Source organism: Bos javanicus, chromosome X (genome assembly GCF_032452875.1).
Source record: "Bos javanicus breed banteng chromosome X, ARS-OSU_banteng_1.0, whole genome shotgun sequence".
Taxonomy (NCBI): domain Eukaryota; kingdom Metazoa; phylum Chordata; class Mammalia; order Artiodactyla; family Bovidae; genus Bos; species Bos javanicus.
Window position 1 is genome coordinate 107,282,470 of NC_083897.1, and position 24,110 is coordinate 107,306,579.

Consider the following 24,110-nt stretch of genomic DNA (forward strand, 5'->3'; position numbering starts at 1 on the left):
ATTTAGTTATACATGGTCACAGGCACTAGTATTAACACAGCTGTGTGTTGACATTTGCCTGTGTCACGTAGCTTGAGACGGGGTGTGACATTTGTGACGCTGGTCACTATCTCTCCAGGAGATTACCGCGCGGTGCGACCACACCTCCGCTCCGGCCACCAGAGGGCGCGCGGCCTCTACCTTAACCGTCCACTGTGTCTGCGCCTGCGCCGCGCTGGCTGCCCGCCCTCCCCTCCCCCCGGCTCCCACTCTCCTCGCGCCATAACGCTCCGCCCCCGTTGCCCCTAGCGGCCGTTTGTTGACTTCCGGGAACGCGGGAGTAGCGGATGCCCCGAGAGTGGCTATGGGGGCCCAAGGGGCTCTCGGCGCCCGCTTCGGAGCTGAGGCACTGCCTTAGGCCCAGCCGAGTCGACGCCGCCGACTTTCTGGCCGAGGAGCAGGCTTTCCATAGCGCTATTACCATGGGGGAACCCGATAAGATGGTGCCCGGTGAGTGGCGCCCGCGGCGGTGGCGGCGGGCCGGGAGGGAGGCTCAGCAGGCGGGCGGACGGCCAGGCCCCGCCTCTGGGCCGGCCCCGTCGGGGGACAGGTCTGGGCCGCAGCCACCCGACTATGGTCAGAGTCTGGCCGCACCCTTGCGGTTGACTGAGAGGAGAAAGAAAGGAGGGAGAGGAGGGGAACTACGGGGAACGGGGGTGCCGGTCTTTCTTCTTCTAATTCTTTTAAAATAAGTTTTCGATGAGTTTCTCGAAGGCGGGGGCAGTTTTCACCTCCCAAAGTACTTCGTTTGAGGTCCTCAGAACACGGTTGTGTATTGAACGCAGTAAAGAGTGGCTGACCGGGGGACGTGCGGTAAAAGAGGATGGGAAGACAAGTTGGAGAAAGGAGGGAGCCATTAGCGAGTGGTTTTTTGAGACTTTACCCCTGAGCTCCAGAAATAACCTTTAGCGTTGTAACTGGGTACCACGTACGTTCTGTGTAGCAGAAATAGACGTTTCACGAAGCAGTACTTATTCTAGCCACTTGGGATGTGCTCAGATTTTTCCTGTAATACTTGACTTTTTTAAAACGGTCGTTATGACCCACTGAGTTGATTTGCTGACCCACTCCTCATAACTCAGTTGGTAAAGAATCCGCCTGCAATGCAGGAGACTCCGGTTCGATTCCTGGGGTTGGGAAGATAGTATTCTTGGGCCTCCCTTGTGGCTCAGCTGGTAAAGAATCCGCCCGCAATGCAGGAGACCTGGGTTCCATTCTTGGGAAGATCCCCTGGAGAAGGGAAAGGCTACCCACTCCAGTGTTCTGGCTTGGAGAATCCCATGGACTGTATAGTCCATAGGGTCGGCAAACAGTTGGACACCACTGAACGACTTTCACTTGTATGGGTCACGACCAACAGTTTGAAAAAAAAACACTAGAGCAGAATCGTTCCGTTTCTGCCAGGCTCTTGGGTTCAAACATGATTCAGTTCCTGCCTCGAGTTCACAAGGTAGTGAGACATACAAGAAACTAAACAAAATGACAGTATTGATTAACAGAAGATGCCACCAGGCCAGCACAGAGCCTCTGGCCCCTGGCTTGGGGTGAGGGTAGCCAGGGGAAGCCTTCTTGGGGAGCCAGAGCAGGACAAAAGTGTTTTAATTATTCATTCTATTAAAAACTCAGAGCCTGTTCTAAAACCTGGCCTCCTAAATCTATCGTTAACAGTTTGAACTTGCACACCTCACAGTTCTCAAAAGGTTTTTCCACAGTAGCAAGTCTCTTGAGCATTAGTATTTATTAATACTTAGGTTTGCTATGTCTGTCTTTCTGATACCTGTTTAGTTTCTTTGTGTGTAGTCATCCTCCTTGAGGTTTCCTCAAAAGCTGAATCTTGTCTTGTGTGTGTGTGTGTGTTTAGATATTAATAGCTTTGGGATCTCATAGAAGTTTTTGGTCTCTCTCCAAAATGGTACTGGCGTAAACCAGTTTGTGAATACTCCTCTTATCAGGTAGTATTTAGTGACTTCATTTAAGAATGTCCAAATCTCAACATCCTGCGTCCTCACGATGAAACTCAGTACTGTCCTGTTTCTGTGTGTGGAGAAAAGCCTTCAGTCAGAGGCTAGACTATATGACGTTCACCAGTGTGAGTGGGGCATCGAGGGTATCAGCTTATTTCCAAGGAGTAGATGGTCTACCTAATGGCAGCAGGACTCCTTAGTCATTGTGACAGTATATTTCTTACTTTATACCAGTAAACAGATAATATATACTTCATTTATTAGATCTTGTAAATAAAACGAGAATGAAGTCTGAGGAGTTAAACTGAGTTAAGTTGGAAGGAGGAGGATGTAGGCCATGGGGAGCAGATAAAGTACTGGAAAAATATTTTAGTTAACAGGCAACGATAAAACTTGTGAAATCAAAACTCATATATTTGTCTCATTTATTTGCAGATTCGGGTGCTGTGTTTACGTTTGGAAAAACTAAATTTGCTGAAAATATGCCCAGCAAATTCTGGTTTAAAAGGGATATACCTATATCTCTTTCATGTGGAGATGAACATACTGCTATTACTACAGGTTAGTGTTAAAATCTTAAATGAATATAGTAATACTTGGATAATCCTAAGTATTGTATATGTGTTGTTCAAAACATATTGAAGATATACAGAAAGTGAATGTTTTTATTTTTTTTTACTTTGCCAGAGAATTCTTGACAAATTGATTTATCAGGGAAGACTTTTAAGTTCCCTTAGTATACTGACACCTGATTTTCTATGCATATTGCTTTCTTAGAATAAATCTATTTGAATATATTCATAACATCAAAAAACTGTTACTGTATAATCTTAGAAACTCTTCACAACTAACAGAATGTAGCTATAGGTAGATGGGCAAGGTAACCTGTAAAACCGATAACATTGTTTAAGTATAGCTTTTTTATTGTTTTTTGATGACTTCATCTCACATTATGTTGAAGATGCTTCAGTTTATTCTTTCTGTTTCTTTCCCACCAGGAAATAATAAGCTTTTCATGTTTGGCAGTAACAACTGGGGACAGTTAGGATTAGGATCAAAAGCAACTGTTAACAAACCAACATGTATCAAAGGTTTGGGGTCTTTTCTTATCACTTTAAATACTTAAATTATATAAAGTACTTTTCTATTGATTGTGTAATTCTTTAATATAAATAATAAAGCCTTTAGTTCTTTATTCACTGAGATTTACTTGAATATTATTGGCATTTAACTTTATTTTTCATGTGGTATTCAGAACTACTTCTATATGTTAGGATTTAAAAATCGCATTGATTTTAAACCCAGAGACCACAAAGGAAATAATGATTCTATAGTACTGTGCACCTGAACATCATTTTTTTTTGCCTGTTTTGTAAACCTACTTAAATATTACTGTTACTGTATATACAGAGAACAAACAATATGATACGGTTTTGAGCTCTGTCTCACTTGTTAGAGTTATGAACATCATGGTTCTATGTAGTTGCGGGTTTTATAAAACACATTTTACCCTGCTGTGTGTAGTTAGCAGATGTGCTGAAGAAAACATCAGGCCTAGGAGTTGATTAGTACTAGTGTTCTTACACGGAGAAGGCAATGGCACCCCACTCCAGTACTCTTGCCTGGAAAATCCATGGATCGAGGAGCCTGGAAGGCTGCAGTCCATGGGGTCGCACAGAGTCGGACACGACTGAAGCAACTTAGCAGCAGCAGCAGTGTTCTTACAAGAACAACAGGACAAAATGTTTCAAATCAGGATTGTCCCAGAAAATATAATACCTTTACAAAGCTTTCTCACCATTATGTGCAAAAGCTTTTGTTTGGTTTAACCCATGAACATCAGCTATACTTGAATGATGATAGAGACTCCTTGCGATATGACAAGAATAAGATTCTTTATCTTTGTAGCCAGATTTTTAATTTGAGCTCAGAATTTCAGTGTAATTTATCATATTCATACTTCTGTGGTGGCTTAGATGGTAAAGAATCTGCCTGCAATGCAGGAGACCCAGGTTCAATCCCTAGGTAAGGAAGATCCCCTTGAGAAGGGAACAGCAACCCATTCCAGTATTCCTGCCTGGAGAATTCCATGGACAGAGGAGCCTGGCGGGTTCCATGGGGTTGCAAAGAGTCGGACACAATTGGGCAACTAACACACACATACACACACATGCTATTTGTAGATATTGTTGTGGAACTTTTGAAGTATTCCACTAAGTCAAAAATATTTATTGCGCACAGGTGACTAAACCCTTGGGTTTATTTACAGTGCCCACTATGCTTACTGTTCAAAATTGAATGAAAGGGAATGTGTTAGTTGCTCAGTTGTGTCTGACTCTTTGTGACCCCTTGGACTGTAGCCCACCAGGCTCTTCTGTCCATGGGATTTTCTAGGCAAGATTACTGGAGTGAGTTGCCATTTCCTTCTCCAGGGGATCTTCCCAACCAGGGATCGAACCTGGGTCTCCTGCATTGAAGGCACATTCTTTACCATCTGAGCCACCAGGGAAGTCCAATATCTAATAGACGAGCTAACAAGATTATCTAGACTATGAGATCTTTGAGCCAGGGACTCTGTCTTAGTGATTTTTGCAGCTGCTATGCTGAGCACTTAGGAGATGTTCTGTAAAGGTTTTTAATATGTAAATGAATGAATGAAGAACTTTACTGTAGGTATATGACTAAACAACAACAACAAATGCCTATGAATGTTGAACTTAGTGTTTTGTTGTGTAAGGTAGAAAGTAAACTTGATGATGGTAATGCCAGATTAGGGAATAGATCAGGTTGCAGAAAAGACAGCATAACAATATAGTGGATCTCAGCACATACTAATTACTTGTGGAGTTTTAAATAATATATAGATGCCTGGGTCTTACCTCAGACCTACTGACTCAGATTCTCCAGGGATCAGGCTAAGCTATCTGTATTTTTTTTTTTCAGAACACCATTGGTTATTATGATGCACAACTACCTCCAAAAACTTTTGATTTATTAGTTACGAAAATCAACTTAGAAGTCAGACAGGCCTGGGTTTAAATCTGTTCTACAACTTGGTCATCATTTGACCTGGATTATTTATCATTTCCATATAATCATAAAATATCTTACTTGTCATATTTTTATATTTTTAGCTTTAAAACCGGAAAAAGTGAAATTTGTTGCTTGCGGAAGGAACCACACCCTAATTTTAACAGGTATAGTATTCAATCTGTGGGCTTCCCTGGTGACTCAGCTGGTAAAGAATCCGACTGCAATGCAGGAGACCTGGGTTTGATCCCTGGGTTGGGAAGATCCCCTGGAGAAGGGAAGGGCTACCTACTCCAGTATTCTGGTCTGGAGAATTCCATGGACTGTATAGTCTGTGGGATCACAAAGAGTCGGACACAACTGAGCAACTTTCACTTCACTTCACTTCACTTCATTCAATCTTGATGACTTCCTGTCCAATCTGAGGACTGAGATCTTACTCCAGTAACATTTGTGACTTTGTAAAATTAATAGAAATGGTACCTTGGTAACAGTAAGATGAGGATTTTTTTAAAAATGTAAATGGATAGTACACTTGTTTGCCTATGAAAATATGCAGATAAATGTTAAGTCGATGAAGAGAAAGCTTCTTTTCTTGGATTACGGCAAGGAACAGCATCTCCTTACCTGTGTGCACACCTTCAGGGGCCACATGCTCCTGGTCTTGCTCTTCCCTCTTCTTTTCAGAGGGTGAGTGGAAGCCCTTAAAAGGCTTTTGATGTGAGTTAGCACAGTTCCAATCAAAATCCAAACAGGCCATGTGTGTGTATGAGTGTGTGTATGTAGAAAATTCACAGGGTTATTCTAAAGTTTATATGGAAAAGCCAAGGACCTTGAATAGCCAAAACAGTTTTGAAAAGATCAGAATGGAGGACTACCTGATTTTAAGACCTACTGTAAAGCTACAGTGGGGCTGCCCTGGTGGCTCAGACGGTAAGGAATCTGCCTACAGTGTGGGAGACCCGGGTTCAGTCCCTGGATTGGGAAGATCCAGGGATTGGAGAAGGGCATGGCAACCCACTCCAGTATTCTTGCCTGGAGAATTCCATGGACAGTGGAGCCTGGTGGGCTACAGTCCATGGGGTCTCAGAGAGTCAGACATGACTGAGCGACTAACACACACACAAAGCAACAATGATCAAGACAGTGTGCTATTAGTAAGTAGATAGACAAAGATTAATGGAGTAGAGTCCAGATATGAAGCCACATGTTTATGCCCAAGTAATATTTGACAAAGGTGCCAAGGCAATTCTGTGAGGAAATTGAGGAAATCTTCCAACAAATCCTGCTGGAGCAATTAGATATCCAGGCACTGACCACCCAGCAGTCTTTCCTACCTCCATCTCCCACACACAGCTTCTTCTGTCTTCAGGCTGCTCTCACTGCTTCAGCCCCAACCTCAGCTCTCTGCCCTCACTCAATACTTTCCCTTTGCTAAAGTGTCTTTTCTCTTTCTCTTATTCAGATATTTGTATTTTAAGATCCAGTGTATGTCTTCCTTCTTCCATAGAGTTTTTGGTGACTATTCAACTTTTTCCTTGTGTCATTGTCTGAACTGCTTCAGCATTCCACCAACTCTGATATGCTCCATATGTTTTAAATTGTGTGGTTCAATTTCATGTGGGGTCGCATAGAGTCGAACACGACTCAAGTGACTTAGCAGCAGCACGCAGTGCTGATAGTGTCCCAAATTCTATTCTAAGAATTTCATAAATGTTAATTCATTTAGTCTTCATAACACCTCTATGAAGTAGACATTGCTACTGCGGCTGCTAAGTCACTTCAGTCGTGTCCGACTCTGTGCGACCCCATAGACGGCAGCCCACCAGGCTTCCCCGTCCCTGGGATTCTCCAGGCAAGAACACTGGAGTGGGTTGCCATTTCCTTCTGCAATGCATGAAAGCGAAAAGTGAAAGTCAAGTCGCTCAGTCGTGTCCGACTCTAGCGACCCCATGGACTGCAGCGTATCAGGCTCCTCCGTCCATGGGATTTTCTAGGCAAAAGTACTGGAGTGGGGTGCCATTGCCTTCTCCGGTGAAGTAGACATTATTATTATCTTATTTTACAGATGAGGAAAATGAGACACTGAGACGTTAAGGATAGCTTGCCCAAAGTTACACAGCTGATAAGTGGCAAGCCAGAATTTGCACCCAGGAAGTCTGGTTCTGTGTCCTCTTGCCTAGACACAATGCTGGACTGCCTTCCTGTTTAGGAAGGCAGAAAATTAAATATAGAAAATTAAAATAATTTTGCAGCACAGAGTTTCCACATTTCTAATTTGATTCTTCTTGTATTTGCCTCATTTTATTGTTGCATTATATCTAAGCCTTAATGGTATGGAAGTTAAAATTAATGAACCACATCTCTTTTAAAAAGTTTTGATTTGAATTATAAACTAATTTGGAAATTATTTTCCTCTTTTTTGCTCTGAATTAATAGTTCTGCATTTCGATTGCTACTTACACCCTAGAATAACTTATAAAATCTCACAGAAATGTAGAGCCTTGCTTGTTTTAGTGTATTTTTGACACCAAAAGGAAGCTGTTCACCAAATTGCAGGACAATGCCAACTTTCAGCTTTCTTCACTAGTAATAGTGAGACTATCTAGTGTACACTGGACTGTCTCCTAACGGTGACGACTGTGGTATACTGATGTTTTCTTTTCCATGTGCAGGAGGAGGCCAAGTATATGCCACGGGAGGAAATAATGAAGGGCAGCTTGGACTTGGTGATACTGATGAAAGAAGTGCCTTCCATCTAATTAGTTTCTTTACATCCCAGCATAAGATTAAACAACTGTCTGCTGGGTCTAACACTTCAGCTGCACTGACTGGTAAGACTCTTTTTTCCATTTCAAACTGGGACATAGTCCTTTTTTTCAGACCAGGATATACAGAATCGGTGAACTGAAGACAGCAATCCTTTTTCATTTTCTTTCATTGACCATGTGTTTTCAGAAGACATTTAAAATAGAACTGAAAATCATGACGAATATTACAACTTTATGCTTACATACATTTAGAAGGTAATTGTTAAGTAACTTCTAAGCTGTACTACCCATCTGTTTCTTTAGATATTCTTAAATAGTACCTTCATTGCATGTTCCAAAAGTTATATTTCAGCTTTAGTGAAGTTGTTGTCAGAAATATCCCAGAAATCTGTGGGATATATGTTACTAAAATACAGTCTGTAATGGTCATTGCATCGCTCTGCTCTGCCTATCAAAAGCCCATATGAGAACTTTCTTTAAAATTTGGAGCCGAGATGCACACGTCTCACTGAGGAAGCTGCCAGTGTACGTCTTCGTTCCAGTCTAGAGAGGGGTGTGAGGTGCACTGCCGCTCTGGCCAGGAGAGCAGCGTCGGGTCTGCAGTCCATCCCTTCAGTTCTCTCGCCCACACCGTTAGCGTTTAGACCTCCTCCTTTTGGTTCTTATTTTCATATTTCCTTTTATTTGCTTTATCATGAAACACTTCAGATTGAAAAACTTTTAATTAAAAGAGACAAGTAAATAACTCTTGCTCATTCTTTTCTAGAATATTTCCCTTAGGGTTTTTTTCCCCCTGACAACACAGCCTTTATCAGAAAGCACAGGAGTTAGCCTGGTTTTGAGATGTTAGGTACACTAATGTATCTCCTAGTCTCTGAAGTTAGATTATGTATTTTCAACTGTAAAAAAAAAAAAGTTAGCAAAATAAATTTATTTAATTTTTTTCTTCCTCTAAAGCGTCATTCTCACAGTGTTCTCAGAGCAAAGTAGTCCCAGTCCTTCTGACCTGGGCCTTGTCTGGGAGATGCGCAGTGTGACTCATGCCAGCATTTAGTTCAGTTACAGGTAGACTGCTTGAAAGGAGGGAACCATCTTCTGCTTAGAGACTTTAGAATAAGGAAAGGTTATTATAGGAAAGGACATTCTGTCTTTGCTATTGAGGTAGAAATATGGGCGTGACCAAAGTGATACACTTTAGGTTATTCTCTATCCTTTATCATTATAGAAACATTTCATAATAGAAATAGTACTGTTAAGTAGTTCCCTGGTATAAATGTCTTTAGTATTTTTCTTTCAAGATACATCATTTTTCTAAATTAAAAAATAAATGTTCTGTTGGGAATATAATAACTTGCTATCCCTGCTACCTCTTAAAATGTTTTTTCCTCTTCATGTTTTAACTATAGAGGATGGCGAGCTATTCATGTGGGGTGACAATTCCGAAGGGCAAATTGGTTTACAAAATATAACTAATATATGTGTCCCACATCAAGTGACCATTGGAAAACCTATCTCCTGGATCTCTTGCGGATATTACCATTCAGCTTTTGTAACAAGTAAGACAGAACAGTTGAATTTCTTATGTTATCTCCCATGTCTGTTATTACTAAATTAATAATAAAATGACATAACATCCTATATTTCTATAGCACTATCGCCATGGTACTCCATGTAATGAAATTATTTTGGTCTGTTTTAGGTCACAGTGTTTCTTCATTTTAATAATGAGTGTTTATAATTTCAAACTATCTGACATGTTAACTGATTTTAATGAATTAGATCTATATTTTTATATATAAAAAACCCTTCTAAATATTGGTCCTCAAATTTCTTTGGCATTAAAAACAAGACCTATGAGCCTCTTTTCTATGGATTTGCTTGATTCTGTACTCTGACCAATTCTGATCTTGTCCTGATAATTTGCTTTTATCATTTTAGTACATAAGTCATAGGTTCTCACTGTAGAAATAGGATTGATGATTTGATGGAAAAGGAGGAGAGTTCAGTATGGGGTATGCTTTCCTTCAGTGGGACTTTTTTTAGGATCCCCAATTTCTCCTTTTCCTGGCCTCATTGGCAACTTTCTCTACCTTAATTAAAATATTTTAAGTGCTGGACTCTATTATAGCTACATCTATTCTAGTAGTAACAGCAAAAGTATGATCTTGGTTTTCCATCCTATTGATGGTTTTTTTAAACAATAAAAGCACCTACCGGAAAACAGTTTTATGGACCCTCTTAGATATCTAAGTATTTGTTATACATTTACTTCTTATTCTGTGCACCTCAGATTCAGGTTTAGAAAATGCTTATTGTCCCATCTTAGTGCCCCCCAGGTTTACCAATGACTTGGTAGTAGTCCCACTTCATGGGAAATAGATGGGGAAACAGTGGAAACTGTCAGACTTTATTTTTCTGGGGGCTCCAAAATCACTGCAGATGGTGACTGCACCGTGAAATTAAAAGACACTTACTCCTTGGAAGGAAAGTTATGACCAACCTAGATAGCATATTCAAAAGCAGAGACATTACTTTGTCTACAAAGGTCCATCTAGTCAAGGCTGTGGTTTTTCCAGTAGTCATGTATGGATGTGAGAGTTGGACTGTGAAGAAAGCTGAGCGCTGAAGAATTGATGCTTTTGAACTGTGGTGTTGGAGAAGACTCTTGAGAGTCCCTTGGACTGCAAGGAGATCCAACCAGTCCATCCTAAAGGAGACCAGTCCTGGGTGTTCATTGGAAGGACTGATGCTGAAGCTGAAACTCCAGTACTTTGGCCACCTCATGCGAAGAGTTGACTCATTAGAAAAGACTCTGATGCTGGGAGGGTTTGGGGGCAGGAGGAGAAGGGGACGACAGAGGATGAGATGGCTGGATGGCATCACAAACTCAATGGACATGAGTTTGAGTAAACTCTGGGAGTTGGTGATGGACAGGGAGGCCTGGCATGCTTCGATTCATGGGGTCGCAAAGAGTTGGACATGACTGAGCGACTGAACTGAACTGGTAGTAATTTGGTTCTAAGAAAGGGCAAACTCTGGCTTGGCTAGTTTTGTTCACTACTGTGTCAGTTTGTGTCTTGAAGAAACTGACAATAAATAAATCTTGTTGAACGAGGAGGTAAGTGAATGAATGATAAATTGTTTTCCTTGGGCCAATACCACATACCAACTTACTTCCAACTTTAGGGCTCCTGGAATTGGTATAGTCTGTGCTCACTTTGTTTATGAAACAAAAAATAGAAAAAAAAACCACATGGAAAAACAAAGCAATGTCTTATATTTAGGCCTTAATAAAATTGCCAATGTCAGTTTTTATTTACTACTGCTTTAGCCAGTAGAGAAACAAGTGCAATTAATCGTTTTAACTGATAGGCCTTACATTGAACTTTTTTGTTTTGTTTTCTGTTTTATGCCTTAAGAAAAAATAGCTATATTGATGTGTAGTTCACATACCATGCAATTCATCCATTGAAGGTGTGGGGAGCAGCAGGAATTTACAGACAGTAGTAGAAAGAGACTTGTCTGGACTTAGAAATTCCTTTCATATGAGAAGCAAGAAGCATGGGGAAAGGGGGAGGCATGCTGACTTACTAAGCACTTCCGTGCTGAGTACTTCAGAAAAAATTGTAGTACAGAAAACTTCACTTTTGTGCAAATCAATCTAGAAAATGAGTTTGGCTGTGTTTGCAGTATTTGACCAAGTTTAAACTGGCACCTACCATGTGTGTTAGATATCACACAACTTCCCTAAGTTCTGATTTGCTAGAAGGGATCTGTCTTCAACAGCTCATTATACTCATAGCTAAGATTTATTACAACAAAGGAAAGATCTGTATTCTTCAGAGAGGTCCCGTATGCACTTCCCAGTCCTTCCTCTTCCAGGGCCACACAAGGTGTGTTTTCTCTTTGGCATTGAACTACAGGGATGTGTGTGTGATGTCTCTGCCCAGGGAAGCCCTGTTCTATTTTCAGGGTCTGAGGCTTTGCTGTGGGTGGCCGGTCATGTAGGCACATTCTGCTAGCAACTCGTCATGGCACCTGAAATTCAGGCCCTTCAACAGTGAAACCAGGTGTACATCATCAGTGTTGATGTTTGTGCAAAGCAACCCTTTCTTAGCTCCTGGCTAAGCTGGCATAATTCATTTCTCCAGGTGTGTGTAACAGAATCGCCTATCACCAGCTTAAAGAACACTCCCAAAGGCTGCATTCCCAGGGGTTAGTCAGCAGTCAGTCGTGGTGTGGTTCTTTTGGAGACATGCCAGTAATACAACAAGACGTGCTGTGTTATCTCTTCTACGTGACTGACGTAGAAGCTTATGATTAGATTATGTATTTACTACAGTTTTTAAATTCCTGCTCTATAGGACTCACTTCGGTTCATAGGAAATAGTTCCTGATTCATGAAGCTCATAGTATAGTGTGCTAAGTGTGATAACAGAAGCAGATCAATAGTATTGGTATAGACAAAGCAGCGATTAAATGACATGAATTCCTTAGCAGGAGCGTCTGTCTGGAAAAAGTGCCATCTGAGTAAAACCTGCCATCTTTAGGCTCACTCACCATATTTGCTTCGTGCATAAATGAGTTTTATACAGAAAGTTTCATGAAAAGCAATTATTTATGCAATAAGTATTATATTTAATGTAGTAGACACACTGCTAGGTTCTTGCAAATACCATAGTGAGCAAGACAAAATCCATGTCCTTTTGGGGGTTTAATGTCTAGTCATTTTGCTTTATTAAAAGTAAGTGGAAGAAGTAAGATCATCTTGTCTGTGTATTGTGAAACAGATAAAATAATTTTCTAGTTATTACTGGTAGTGATAGTCATGAATTCTTCATGAAGATTTTGGATTAGAATAATCAAGAGGAAGGGAAAATCTACCTTTATTCCTTACTATTGAGTAGAAGTATTTCAAGAAAGGTCAGATTTTTTAAGTTTATATTTTCTAAATTTTTTATCAAACATAAGAACATGTACCAAAAAGACCAGTATTTTGTTCATGTCTCTGTCATCATGGATCCCTCTTTTTTTTTCTTCAATAGCTGAGGGAGAACTGTACACCTTTGGAGAACCGGAGAGTGGGAAGTTAGGTCTTCCCCCAAAGCTCCTGGTCAATCACAAAGTGCCCCAGCTGGTGCCTGGAATTTCTGAGAAGGTGATCCAAGTTGCTTGTGGTGGAGGGCACACAGTTGTTCTTACAGGTATGGGTGCGGCTCCATTCCCTGCTTTCTGTGGTACCTAACTAAAACCTTTTTTAACATTTGCTTATTTTTATTGTGGTAAGAACACTTAACATCTGATCCACCATCTTAACAGAATTTTAGGTGTATAATACAGTAATGTTATCTATAGGCACAATCTGATATGACAGGTCTGTAGAACTTTCACCTTTGCATAGCTGAAATCCATTAATAAGCAGCTCCCCTCTCCACCACCCTAGTCCCTGGCAACCACCGTTCAAGTCTCTGCTTCAGTGAGTTTGTATGTTTCAGGTACTTCATGTGAGTAGACTTTGCATCTTTTTCCATTAAGATCTCTACTTTTTGTTCATATAGTTAGTAAACATTTCTGGCCTATGGAAGATATTGTTAAGTAGAAAAAAAATGAATCTTGTTGAATTGTTTTTGCTTACATAATTGACATTTTCATGACCTTAACACCTTTAATGGCAGCAAATAACTTTTTTAGCTCATTTTCAAGAACACTTTGTTTTCCTCATGTATATGTATTCCATATTTATTTAAAATTGACATTACTTTTTCTGAAATACTTAATTTGAAGACGCTCCTTGTTAATAGTCTTTTCTACTTGTCATTGGTAATTCTTTTCTTTGATAGTCACAATATCTACCTTGGTGATTTCTTTGTGATTTTTATGTCTGTTATAATAATTCATTAAAGGGAGTTAAGATTGTAAATTACAGATAAGAATACAGAGTTAGAACCTTAATGATAATGTCCCTTTTGGCTTCTGAATTTTGTTTTTGGTATGACATGTGACTTCTTAGGATGCTGGTCAATATAATTAAAATATACTGTCTATTAATATGCTTACATTGATGCTCCCAGATTTGTTCAGCATTAGATTTATTTTAGATGAGTAGTATAGAGGTAATGCAGTTAGGTAGTGAATAATTATGATAGTTTTTAGTAAAAAGAAACAGTTTTTGAAGTCACCACTTAATCTTCAGTAACCCAAAGCTAGAAGTGTTCTAGACAAATTTTTAAATAACATCTAATTCTTAGATGTTAATGCTTAAATGTTGCAAGATGATTAAGCTGTATATTATCTTTAGATTTTCCTCTCTTACATCACTTTTCCTTGATTTCCTGTTCTAGTCCTAGTCATGCTTATAAAGCTATGGTTTCCCAGAATTGCAATTTCCAGATGGAATATTTTCAAAGTGAGAAATATTTTTTTCCAGGTCCTCCACTCTAAATTTGGAAATAATTCTGAAGTTTAAGATCTTTTTTAAACTTCTGCTGATAAAGTGAATTTTTATATAATTTCTGAAAGATTTATTTTAGGGATTAAACTTTAATCTTTATAAATTATCTGAAAATTTATTCTGTAGGCAGAAATGCAGTTTATTCTTGTGTCATGTATTTTTTCTGGTTTATACAAAGATTATAGAAATAATTAATTTATTAGGTTATTGAAGGTTATTCTGAAGGATGCAATGTTGACTATATAATAATGTGTCATTAAACCACATATTATAAAATATTTTCAAGATAATCTTTTAATTATACTTAAAATTTAAAAAGTGCACATAAGTACACATAAGTAATGTATTATAGTATAATAGACATTTAGCTGTCTGTGAACTTTGTTTTGAAGTTAAAAACCATATTGCCAGAAACTGATTGTTTTCTCCAGATTTTTTGGAGACTTTCGAATCTCACAGACCGTTAAAGTTTTTATATTTTAAGTTTTTTATTTTGTAAGAGAGTATGAAGACCTAGAGAAGATTGCCAACTTCCAGTTTGCATTTGGCTAAATATGGACATTGCAAGAAAAATGCAATCTGTTTTCACCATTATATCATAAAGTAAGGGTCATTTTCAAAACAAAAATTTTAAAGCTCTTAATTTTATAGTAAAAGACATCCCCTTAAATTGTATAAATTTATCTGTATGGAAAATTCACTACTTGGCCTATTTTTTAAAATTTATCCATGGACCTTTAAAGGCTTTATTATGAGCCAGTCCTGTGAGAAACCTGTGTTCTGAAGCAGTATGGATAGAACTATTAAATATTTAGTCCTAATTGATAAAGAAATGGACCTAAAGAGTGTATGATCATCAGTTTGAGTAAGTACTAAGTTTAATACCTAAGAGTTATTGGATACTTTGCAAGACCATAAAGCCAAGAATAGCTAATCATCTGTTCTAAATGGTTCTCTTAACTAAAGGGAAGGGCTTGGATTAGATTTCTCTGGGGGCCCTCCCCAGCTTTGTTTTTTCTTGTGTCTATAATTCTGATCTTAAAGTCTATTTAGATCAGACTTTATTGATCTTAAAGTCAATAGAATACTTTAAAGATAATTTTAATTAGTTCATTGTTGATAAATTTATTTAAAACTTGATATTTTGATATAACTACGATAGATTACACAATACAGCTACTGGTTGTAACGATAGTCAGGGAAACAATGGATTGCTGTAGAGAAAGTATCAGACTGGAACTGGGACAAACTAAGTGAGACCAAGTGATCCATGTCATTTTGTATGTCATCCACAGCAGTTATCAGAAGATAAGAAAGGCTTGGTTATTAGATTGGGTCCACAATGAAGTCTGGGCCCCAAAGAAAATAAGAACTTAACTTCTCCAGATTATATTTAGACAAACTTAAGATCTCTACAGGGCTACACAAGTATCTAGTTGTGAAATGAAATGTAGTCTGTGAAATTAGAGTAATATTTATCTGAAGCCAACTAATCAAATCTGTTTTCCTAAGACAGTAATATTTATTAACATTGAATTACATTGTTAAAAATGTTACAAAGGTGGGATGACTAAAAATTATATTGGTTTTTGTATATAATGTCGTTAGGTAAGAGTCTTCAGTCATTTAAAAATAATAGAAACTATTGTCATTGCTAATCATTCAAGCACACAAGGGAACAGAATAAGGACAAAACTTGTGTAACTTGATTCAGTGTGCCTGAACAGCCTAATTTCACAGGCTATTGTCAGACAGCCCAAGAAACTTGGAGTGATTGTTGGCCAGCTCGAGATAGACAGTTTTTTCACTTACCCAACATCCTCCTATTAAGCTGAACATTCAGAATTGGAGATATGCTATGTGATTATTAGTTTTACTAGAGATAGTGATTTTTACACTAAAATAAAGGTCTGTTTGCCATTGCCTCAGTGTGGCTTCCTATCCTTGACACACTGTGTTGTCTTTAAGAAAGAATATCTTTGTGTCTTATTCATGAAGTAAACATTAGAAAGAAAAATGTAAAACTATATGACAATAATTATGTGTTCATCAGTATCCTGTGTTGTCACAATAAGGTGAGTTGATTAGATAATTACTTTTTAGGAAAATGTTCATTTACGACTGACTGTCCCATTGTGTTTCCTGTATGTTTTCTCATTTAATCCTTGCAGCAGCTCTTTTAGAAGGGATTATTAGATTAGGGAATTTAAGTAGCTTGTCTGCTTGCCGCAGCTAGTAGGAATGAAGGTTTGGGCTTCTACCTGAATCTGAAACTCTTGCTTCTGTAACTGCAGCAGGAGAGGCAATGTGTTGCACTGTGGAGAAGCACACAAATGCAGTAGACACTGTGCTTCCTAAGGCAGGGGCCCGGAAGCATGTGTGTCTAAAAGGACACTTACATCACCACTTGTTTATCCTGTTCTTGTGCTTTTCCATTTCTCAAGACTATATGAGCTAATACTTAACTAAATTATTGGAGTTCATTTGGAATCACTTCAGAACTACTAATATCGCATAGGATGGATAAACAGCAAGGTCATATTTTATATTCAGTATCCTATAATAAACCATAATGGAAAAGAATATGAAAAGAATATATCTATATGTATAACTGAGTCACTTTGCTATATAGCAGTAATTAGCACAACATTGTAAATCAACTATACGTCAATAAAATTTTTTTTAATTTAAATAATATAGAGGAAAGGCTTTTACCCTCCTCTGATTATTATTGCACTTCCTAATAAATGAGCTTTGTGCTGTGCTGTGCTTAATAGCTCAGTCTTGTCCAAGTCTTTGCAATCCCATGGACTGTAGCCTACCAGGCTCCTCTGTCCTTGGGGATTCTCCAGGCAAGAATACTGGAGTGGGTAGTGATGCCCTCCTCCAGGGGATCTTCCCAACCCAGAGATCGAACCCAGGTCTCCTGCGTTGCAGGTGGATGCTTTACCATCTGAGGCACCAGGGAAGCCCAGGAACACTGGAGTGGGTAGCCTGTCCCTTTTCCAGTGGATCTTCCCAACCCAGGAATCAAACCGGGGTCTCCTGCATTGCAGGTGGATTACCAGCTGAGCTACCAGGGAAGCCCTAAATGAGCTTTACCTGTGAATAAGTGTAGCATATCTGCTGTAAGTTTTAATTCTCATGCAAATTCTCCTCTGAGATTGTTTTCTAAAATAGGTTATTCCATTAAACTGCTGTTAAAAGTAAGGACTTTTTCTGTGGGAAATACTATTCGTTTATTTAAGTCAGTGAAAGGAATTAGTTTAGACAATTGATGCTTTTTGACTGAGTGGTAATCATAGGGACTTTTTTGGTTTCACTGACTTTTGTGTGTTTAGCAGTTCCTTCTATCATTATACGTAAGAGAATTAGGCCCATGACATAATTGTTACAACTGTGTACCTTGTCATTTTTCTCTCGCTTTATCGAATGTGTAGGTAAGTATTGGATATTCTTGCATGAGTGTTTCTTTGAGAGACCCCTAACGTACTTTATAGAAGAGGGAATATCACCATTTTTCCAGATAGAATGATGATAGTATCTGTATCTCTGAAATCCTCTTCTTGTGTTTGCTTCTCCCCTTTCAGAGAAAGCCGTGTACACCTTTGGGCTGGGACAGTTTGGTCAACTGGGTCTTGGCACTTTCACTTTTGAAACTTCAGAACCCAAAGTCATTGAGAGTGTTAAGGATAAGAAAATAAGTCATGTTTGCTGTGGAGAAAATCACACAGCTTTGATAACAGGTACAGATCAAATTTCTGTTAGTATACTTAATGGAACTGGGTATATTTTATTACAAAACAAATACTATATAGAATGAATGTATCTAACTTAAGCAAAGGAATTAATAAGTGAGAAAATGTAATTCCTTGTTTAATATGCCAATGTGTAAAGTTGTAAACTCCTTTCTCATATTTTAGTTCAATTTAAAATCAGTGTAAATGATTTAGAGCCTCAAAATATGTCAGTGCTCTCAGAGGTGAGACCATAGTATTATACTTTGTCAGAAAGCTGGAGTCTTTTTGAAACTATTGATTTGAAGGCTCTGAACTCTGCTCACACCAAGGGGGAAAATCTAAGAAGGAACTTATGGACTCTGTGGGAGAGGGAGAGGGTGGGAAGATTTGGGAGAGTGACATTGAAACATGTAGAATATCATGTAAGAAACGAGTTGCCAGTCCAGGTTCGATGCACGATACTGGATGCTTGGGGCTGGTGCACTGGGACGACCCAGAGGGATGGTATGGGGAGGGAGGAGGGAGGAGGGTTCAGGATGGGGAACACATGTATGCCTGTGGCGGATTCATTTTGATATTTGGCAAAACTAATACAATTATGTAAAGTTTAAAAATAAAATAAAATTAAAAAAAAAATTTCCATGTTCAATCTGACAGTACCATTCAGGCTGAGTAAATTCTTAGAAGGCTTCTGCCACTAGGATGTGTTTTCAGGAGTGACTTTCATGCTTCCTCCACAGTGCTAGCAGAGCTCGCTGTTCTGCTCTGTAGTTTCTCCTTTTGTCTGGGAAGATGCTGCTTTGGGCCTACTTCTCAACCTCAGAAACTAGGTGCTGCCAGCGTAGGACTCAGTGAAGGTGCTTCCCTAAAATGACTGACTCACTCCTAGATAATTAATACACTGCACAATTTTAATTGCTTTGGAACAAAAGGCTCTGTAAGTTTTGTATTTGTAGCTCACATTTCTATCAAAAAAGCAAAGCATTAAAAAGTCGGAACTCATATAATATTTCGGAGAAGGCAATGGCAACCCACTCCAGTACTCTTGCCTGGAGAATCCCAGGGACAGAGGAGCCTATTGGGCTGCCATCTATGGGGTTGCACAGAGTCAGACACAACTGATGTGACTTAGCAGCAGCAGCAGCATATAATATTTTGAAATAATCCAGATACTGGTATTTCTGTGTTTTCCTCCTTTTTTTACAAAAGTTTCTGCTATGATGGAGCTCATCTAATGGTATCTGGTTAGGGGAAGTAGGAATCAGCAAATACAAGGTACTACCATGTACTGGCCCTTCTTTCCCAGAGAATCTTTCAGAGAGCACTGGTTGCCCATTTTCCAGTATCAGTGTCCTTGTTAAAAGTATAGTTGAAAGTGTAGTCGCTCAGTCGTGTCCGACTCTTTGTGACCCCATGGACTATAGCCCACCAGGCTCCTCTGTATATGGAATTCTCTAGGCAAGAATACTGGAGTGGATTGCCATTTCCTTCTGTAGGGAATCTTCCCAACCCAGGGATCAAACCTGGGTCTCTTGTATTGCAGGCAGATTCTTTACCATCTGAGCCACAAGGGAAGCCCATTACATTAAAGTCCTTGTTAATGTACATCCTTGTTACTACATTAAAGTCCTTGTTGATGTAGCATGAAATTGAACTATATAGAATGTAAAGAATTGTTCATTCATAGTCCCAGAAAAGTTGTTGATATGTATGACTTACGGCTGGGCCCTTAAGCTCAGTTTCTCTGTCCTACTGCCATTTTCCATCAACTCGAAATTGCCACTGATAGTTGTCGTGGTCTGGGTGCAGGCTGGAAAATTTCAAGATATGAGACAGAATGAGAGGAAAATAAAGTTTATTAGAGTGAGAGACACTGTTAGAACAGTGGGCCAGCTCAAGGAAGAACCAACGTTGAACAGGGGTCCTCAGTACACTTTTATACCCAGGCTACAAGGAGTGGGATAGGGATCTTGTGGTTCATTTGCTGATTGGATGAGGCATGTATACTGGATGGGAGAAGTGTATGGATGTGAGAGTTGGACTACAAAGAAAGAATTGATGCTTTTGAACTATGTATTGGAGAAGACTCTTGAGAGTCTTGGACTGCAAGGAGATCTGACCAGTCCATCCTAAAGGAAAATCAGTCCTGAATATTCATTGGAAGGACTGATGTTGAAGCTGAAACTCCAGCACTTTGGCCACCTGATGCAAAGAACTGACTTAAAAGACCCTGATGCTGGGAGAAATTGAAGGCAAGAGGAGAAGGGGACGACAGAGGGTGAGATGGTTGGATGGTTGGATGGCATCACCGACTCAATGGACATAAGTTTAAGCAAATTCCAGGAGTTGGTGATGGACAGGGAGGCCTGGTGTGCTGCAGTCCATGGGGTCGCAGAGAGCTGGACACAACTGAGTGACTGAACTGGACTGAATGGGGTAGGAGGGGACACAGGTTATACTGTTCCATTAATAGTTACAACGTGGGGGAGGGAAGGACGATAAGGGTCTGGTTTTTCCATTCCTGTATTACAAGACCCTCCTTGGTTTTATCTGCTCTTTCGTCCTTGGGTCACCACAATAGTAAATATACACTTTTTACAGATCCTCTAACATATAATTAGGTTATTTGGTTAAAATTTTGTAATACCTTTCCTCCTGATGAAAGAAGTTATAGCACAAATAATTGAATATTAATTTTGTTTGACTGCTTTGGTCGTGAATCCTCTGCAGGGTTAGGTGTTACATGAGTTTTGTTGTTGTTGTTGTTCAGGACTAATGAGAGGTATGCAGTGAGTTATCAGTAAGTTCCCTCCTGTTCCCCATTATAGCCAGTGGTTCATGTTTTTAAAAGCTCTCTGAGGTTGGAAGTGTGATCAGGCAGCTCGATCAGAGCTAATTTTTTCTGGCTAAAGACACTCAAGTTTAAAAAAAAGAAACCTTAACAGTTTGAACAAGGGAAGTGAAAGTCACTCAGTCGTGTCTGACTCTTTGCAACCCCATGGACTACAAAGTCCATGGAATTCTCCAGGCCAGAATACTGGAGTGGCTAGCCATTCCCTTCTCCAGGGGATCTTCCCAACCCAGGGATCGAACCGAGGTCTCCCGCATTGCAGGCGGATTCTTTACCAGCTGAGCCACCAGGGAAGCCCTGGTGAATGAGGAAATCAGGGTCAAAAAAAGGAGGAGGAAAGCAACAAAAATAGGGAGTACACATAAAGAAAGAAAACAAATATCTAGTAGTAAGAATTATAACAATCTAAATTGAGAATCTAAATGCTGGTTTATTGATTATTTATAGGGAATCTATTTGTTTTTAATATATTAAGTTTTGAACTTGCCACTTCAGTGAACTATGGTTATTTTTTCAGATAATTCTTTTGGCTTTTTTTTAGTATACAATTACTTTGCCATCTTAAAGTGCAAGTTCCCAAATATGATCTTGTCATTTCCCAGCTTAAAACCATTCATTTAGGTTATTGGTGTTCTTAATATCTGCCTTAGAATCCACCTGCAATGCAGGAGACCCTGGTTCAATTCCTGGGTCAGGAAGATCCCTTGGAGAAGGGATAGGCTACCCACTCCAGTGTTCTTGGGCTTCCCTGGTGGCTCAGCTGGTAAAGCATCCGCCTGCAATGCAGACCTGGTTCAATCCCTGGGTTGGGAAGATCCCCTGGAAAAGGGAAAGACTACCAACTTCAGTATTCTGGCCTGGAGAATTCCATGGATTGTATAGTCCATGGGGTCACAAAGAGTTGGACATGAGTGAGCAACTTTCACTTGTTCTTAATATAGAGTTCAAAAATGCTTAATATGAGCTAATAAGATACTCTGCGGTGTGGCTCCTTCTTACCTCTTCAGACTCATCTCATACCACTCTTCCCTTTGTGCTCCAGACACGTTGGTTGCCTCTCAGCTTCTTGACTGTGTTATGCTTTCTGTGCTTGATATGTACTGCTGGCCTCTGCCTGAAAAATCCTTTGCTCCCTCCTTCTTGTAGCTAAACCCTAATCCTTTCAGCTTCAATTTGAAAGCCTTTCCTAATCACTGGATTAGAGGGAGAGCCCCTCTTTTGTACCTGTACTGGCACCATTTCCTTTATTTCTGCTTCCATGGCACTTACCTCACTTGAGATGGAGAGTATGAAGGAAAGGCTTGAGGAGTGAAGGTTCAGACTAGCTGCTTTGGCCGCAGAGAAAAAGATTTAACTGGTGAGGTGACAAAATTACTCATCATTATCTTGGGCCTGGCTGTACAAGGGATCCCCCCAATATTGGTATCCCCAACAAGCAGCATGGTTGGTTTATGGCATTTCCTTCAGGAACTTTCCACAACCCTGAAGCAGAAGTAAGGGAGAGGATCTAGTCTAGTGGTGTTTTGGTCTCCCCAGGGGACACATGGCAGTGTTGGAGATATTTTTGATTGTCACAGTTGCAGAAGTGAGGTATTGTATGGGCATTTAATAGATAGAAGCCACGGATATTGCTGAACATTCCACAAGGCACAGGACAAACCCATACAGTTGGGAATTATCCAACCTCAAATGTCTGTAGTGCCAGAGTTGATAAACCCTCACCTAATCAATGACCTGAGGAAAAAAGAAAATAAATTGGTCAGAATACAAAAATCTCCTTCTCTTTGAAAAGGTGGTATTTATCATGAGAGCTCATGCTGGATTGCTGCTACTCCATACAACACCTCACAGGACTGGGTCTCAACTTCACAAGCCACCAAGTGCTGGTGATTTATTCTCGCGGTATCTATTGCCTAATGTTATGTGTGGACAACAGAAACCATAGAAAGTGTGGGAACATCAATGGACCAGAGTAAATTCAATGCAGAATATAAGGGGAAAATTGCAATGTCAGTTAATATATTTGTTGTTTGCAAATAGATCCATCAAAGTAACTTTCAAAATTCTTTTTTTCATTTTAGAATCAGGCCTTTTGTATACTTTTGGAGATGGTCGACACGGAAAACTAGGACTCGGAATGGAAAATTTTACCAATCAGTTCGTTCCCACTTTGTGTTCTAGTTTTTTGAAGTATATAGTACATTTGGTAAGGGCTTCACATTTTCCTGTTTACGTGTTCATATTCCTATATTTGATTCTTTTGGGATTTCATAGAAAATGAGTCCTTTTATGTTTAGATGAAATAATAACATGGCTCTATCTAGTGAATACACTTGTGTCCTAAATGCCAAATGTCAGACATCACAACACTCTGAAAATCTGTCCTTTCCCTAATGTTTTTCCTCACTCATAGTAGTCATCTGTAAATGTTTGTTGGGTTAGATACCATTCAGACCCTCAGATCCAGCTGATAATAAATGACGAGTTTTGAAAATACTTTTATTTAGCTAAGTGCTATTTGGACAAAGTGTTGTTTCAGTATTGTCCGCATCATGCACCGTATCTCTGTTGTTTCTAACACTAGCCAATTAAGAACTATAGATGAAAATTTTGTTTAGTCTGTGATGATAATAAGGGCTTCCCAGGTGGCACAGTGGTAAAGAATCCACCAGCAATGCAGGAGATGCAAGAAACTTGAGTTCGATCCCTGAGTCAGGAATATCCCCTGGAAGAGGAAATGGCAATCCACTCCAGTATTTCTGCCTAGAAAATCCCACAGACAGAGGAGCCTGGCAGGCTACAGTCCATGGGGTTGCAAAGAGTCGGACACAACTGAGCAACAGAGTGCACACACACCACAGACACACACATGCACACACACTGATGATAGTATTGTTGCAGGAAGGGGGACCCCTTCTAGGGCCCAAAACTGGGCTCTTGTCTAACACTCTGAAATGAATTGTCTGAGGAGACACATGTGCTGACAATGCAAGAAATTTTATTGGGAGAGGGTGCCCAGGCAGAGAGCAGTAGGGTAAGGGAACCCAGGAGCACAGCTCTGCCATGTGGCTCCCAGTCTCAGGTTTTATGGTGATGGGATTAGTTTCCGGGTTGTCTTTAGCCAGTCGTTCTGACTCAGAGTCCTTCCTAGTGGTGCACGCCTTGTTCAGCCAAGATGGATGCCAGAGAGAAGGATTCTGGGAGGTGGTCAGACATGTGGTTTCTCCTTTTGACTTTTCCCGAACTCTTCTGGTTGGTGGTAGC

General features: G+C 39.7%; 1 protein-coding gene across 5 annotated transcripts in view; it reads left to right on the plus strand.

Annotated features, from left to right (window-relative positions):
* The first annotated feature begins 234 nt into the window (after positions 1-234).
* Positions 235-24,110, plus strand: part of RPGR (retinitis pigmentosa GTPase regulator) — a 74,617-nt gene continuing 50,741 nt past the window's right edge. For 2 of the 5 annotated variants that reach the window (XR_009735094.1, XM_061410443.1), the window contains exons 1-9: positions 235-489; positions 2,439-2,564; positions 3,002-3,094; positions 5,138-5,200; positions 7,709-7,867; positions 9,211-9,360; positions 12,850-13,008; positions 17,846-18,001; positions 22,928-23,052. Coding sequence is in view for 4 of the 5 variants with exons in the window: in XM_061410443.1 (XP_061266427.1) it covers positions 327-489; positions 2,439-2,564; positions 3,002-3,094; positions 5,138-5,200; positions 7,709-7,867; positions 9,211-9,360; positions 12,850-13,008; positions 17,846-18,001; positions 22,928-23,052 (1,194 nt within the window). In the remaining variant the exon portion in view is untranslated. The remainder of the gene's footprint in view (positions 490-2,438; positions 2,565-3,001; positions 3,095-5,137; positions 5,201-7,708; positions 7,868-9,210; positions 9,361-12,849; positions 13,009-17,845; positions 18,002-22,927; positions 23,053-24,110) is intronic. The other 3 variants (XM_061410442.1, XM_061410445.1, XM_061410444.1) reach the window with 3 other exon arrangements.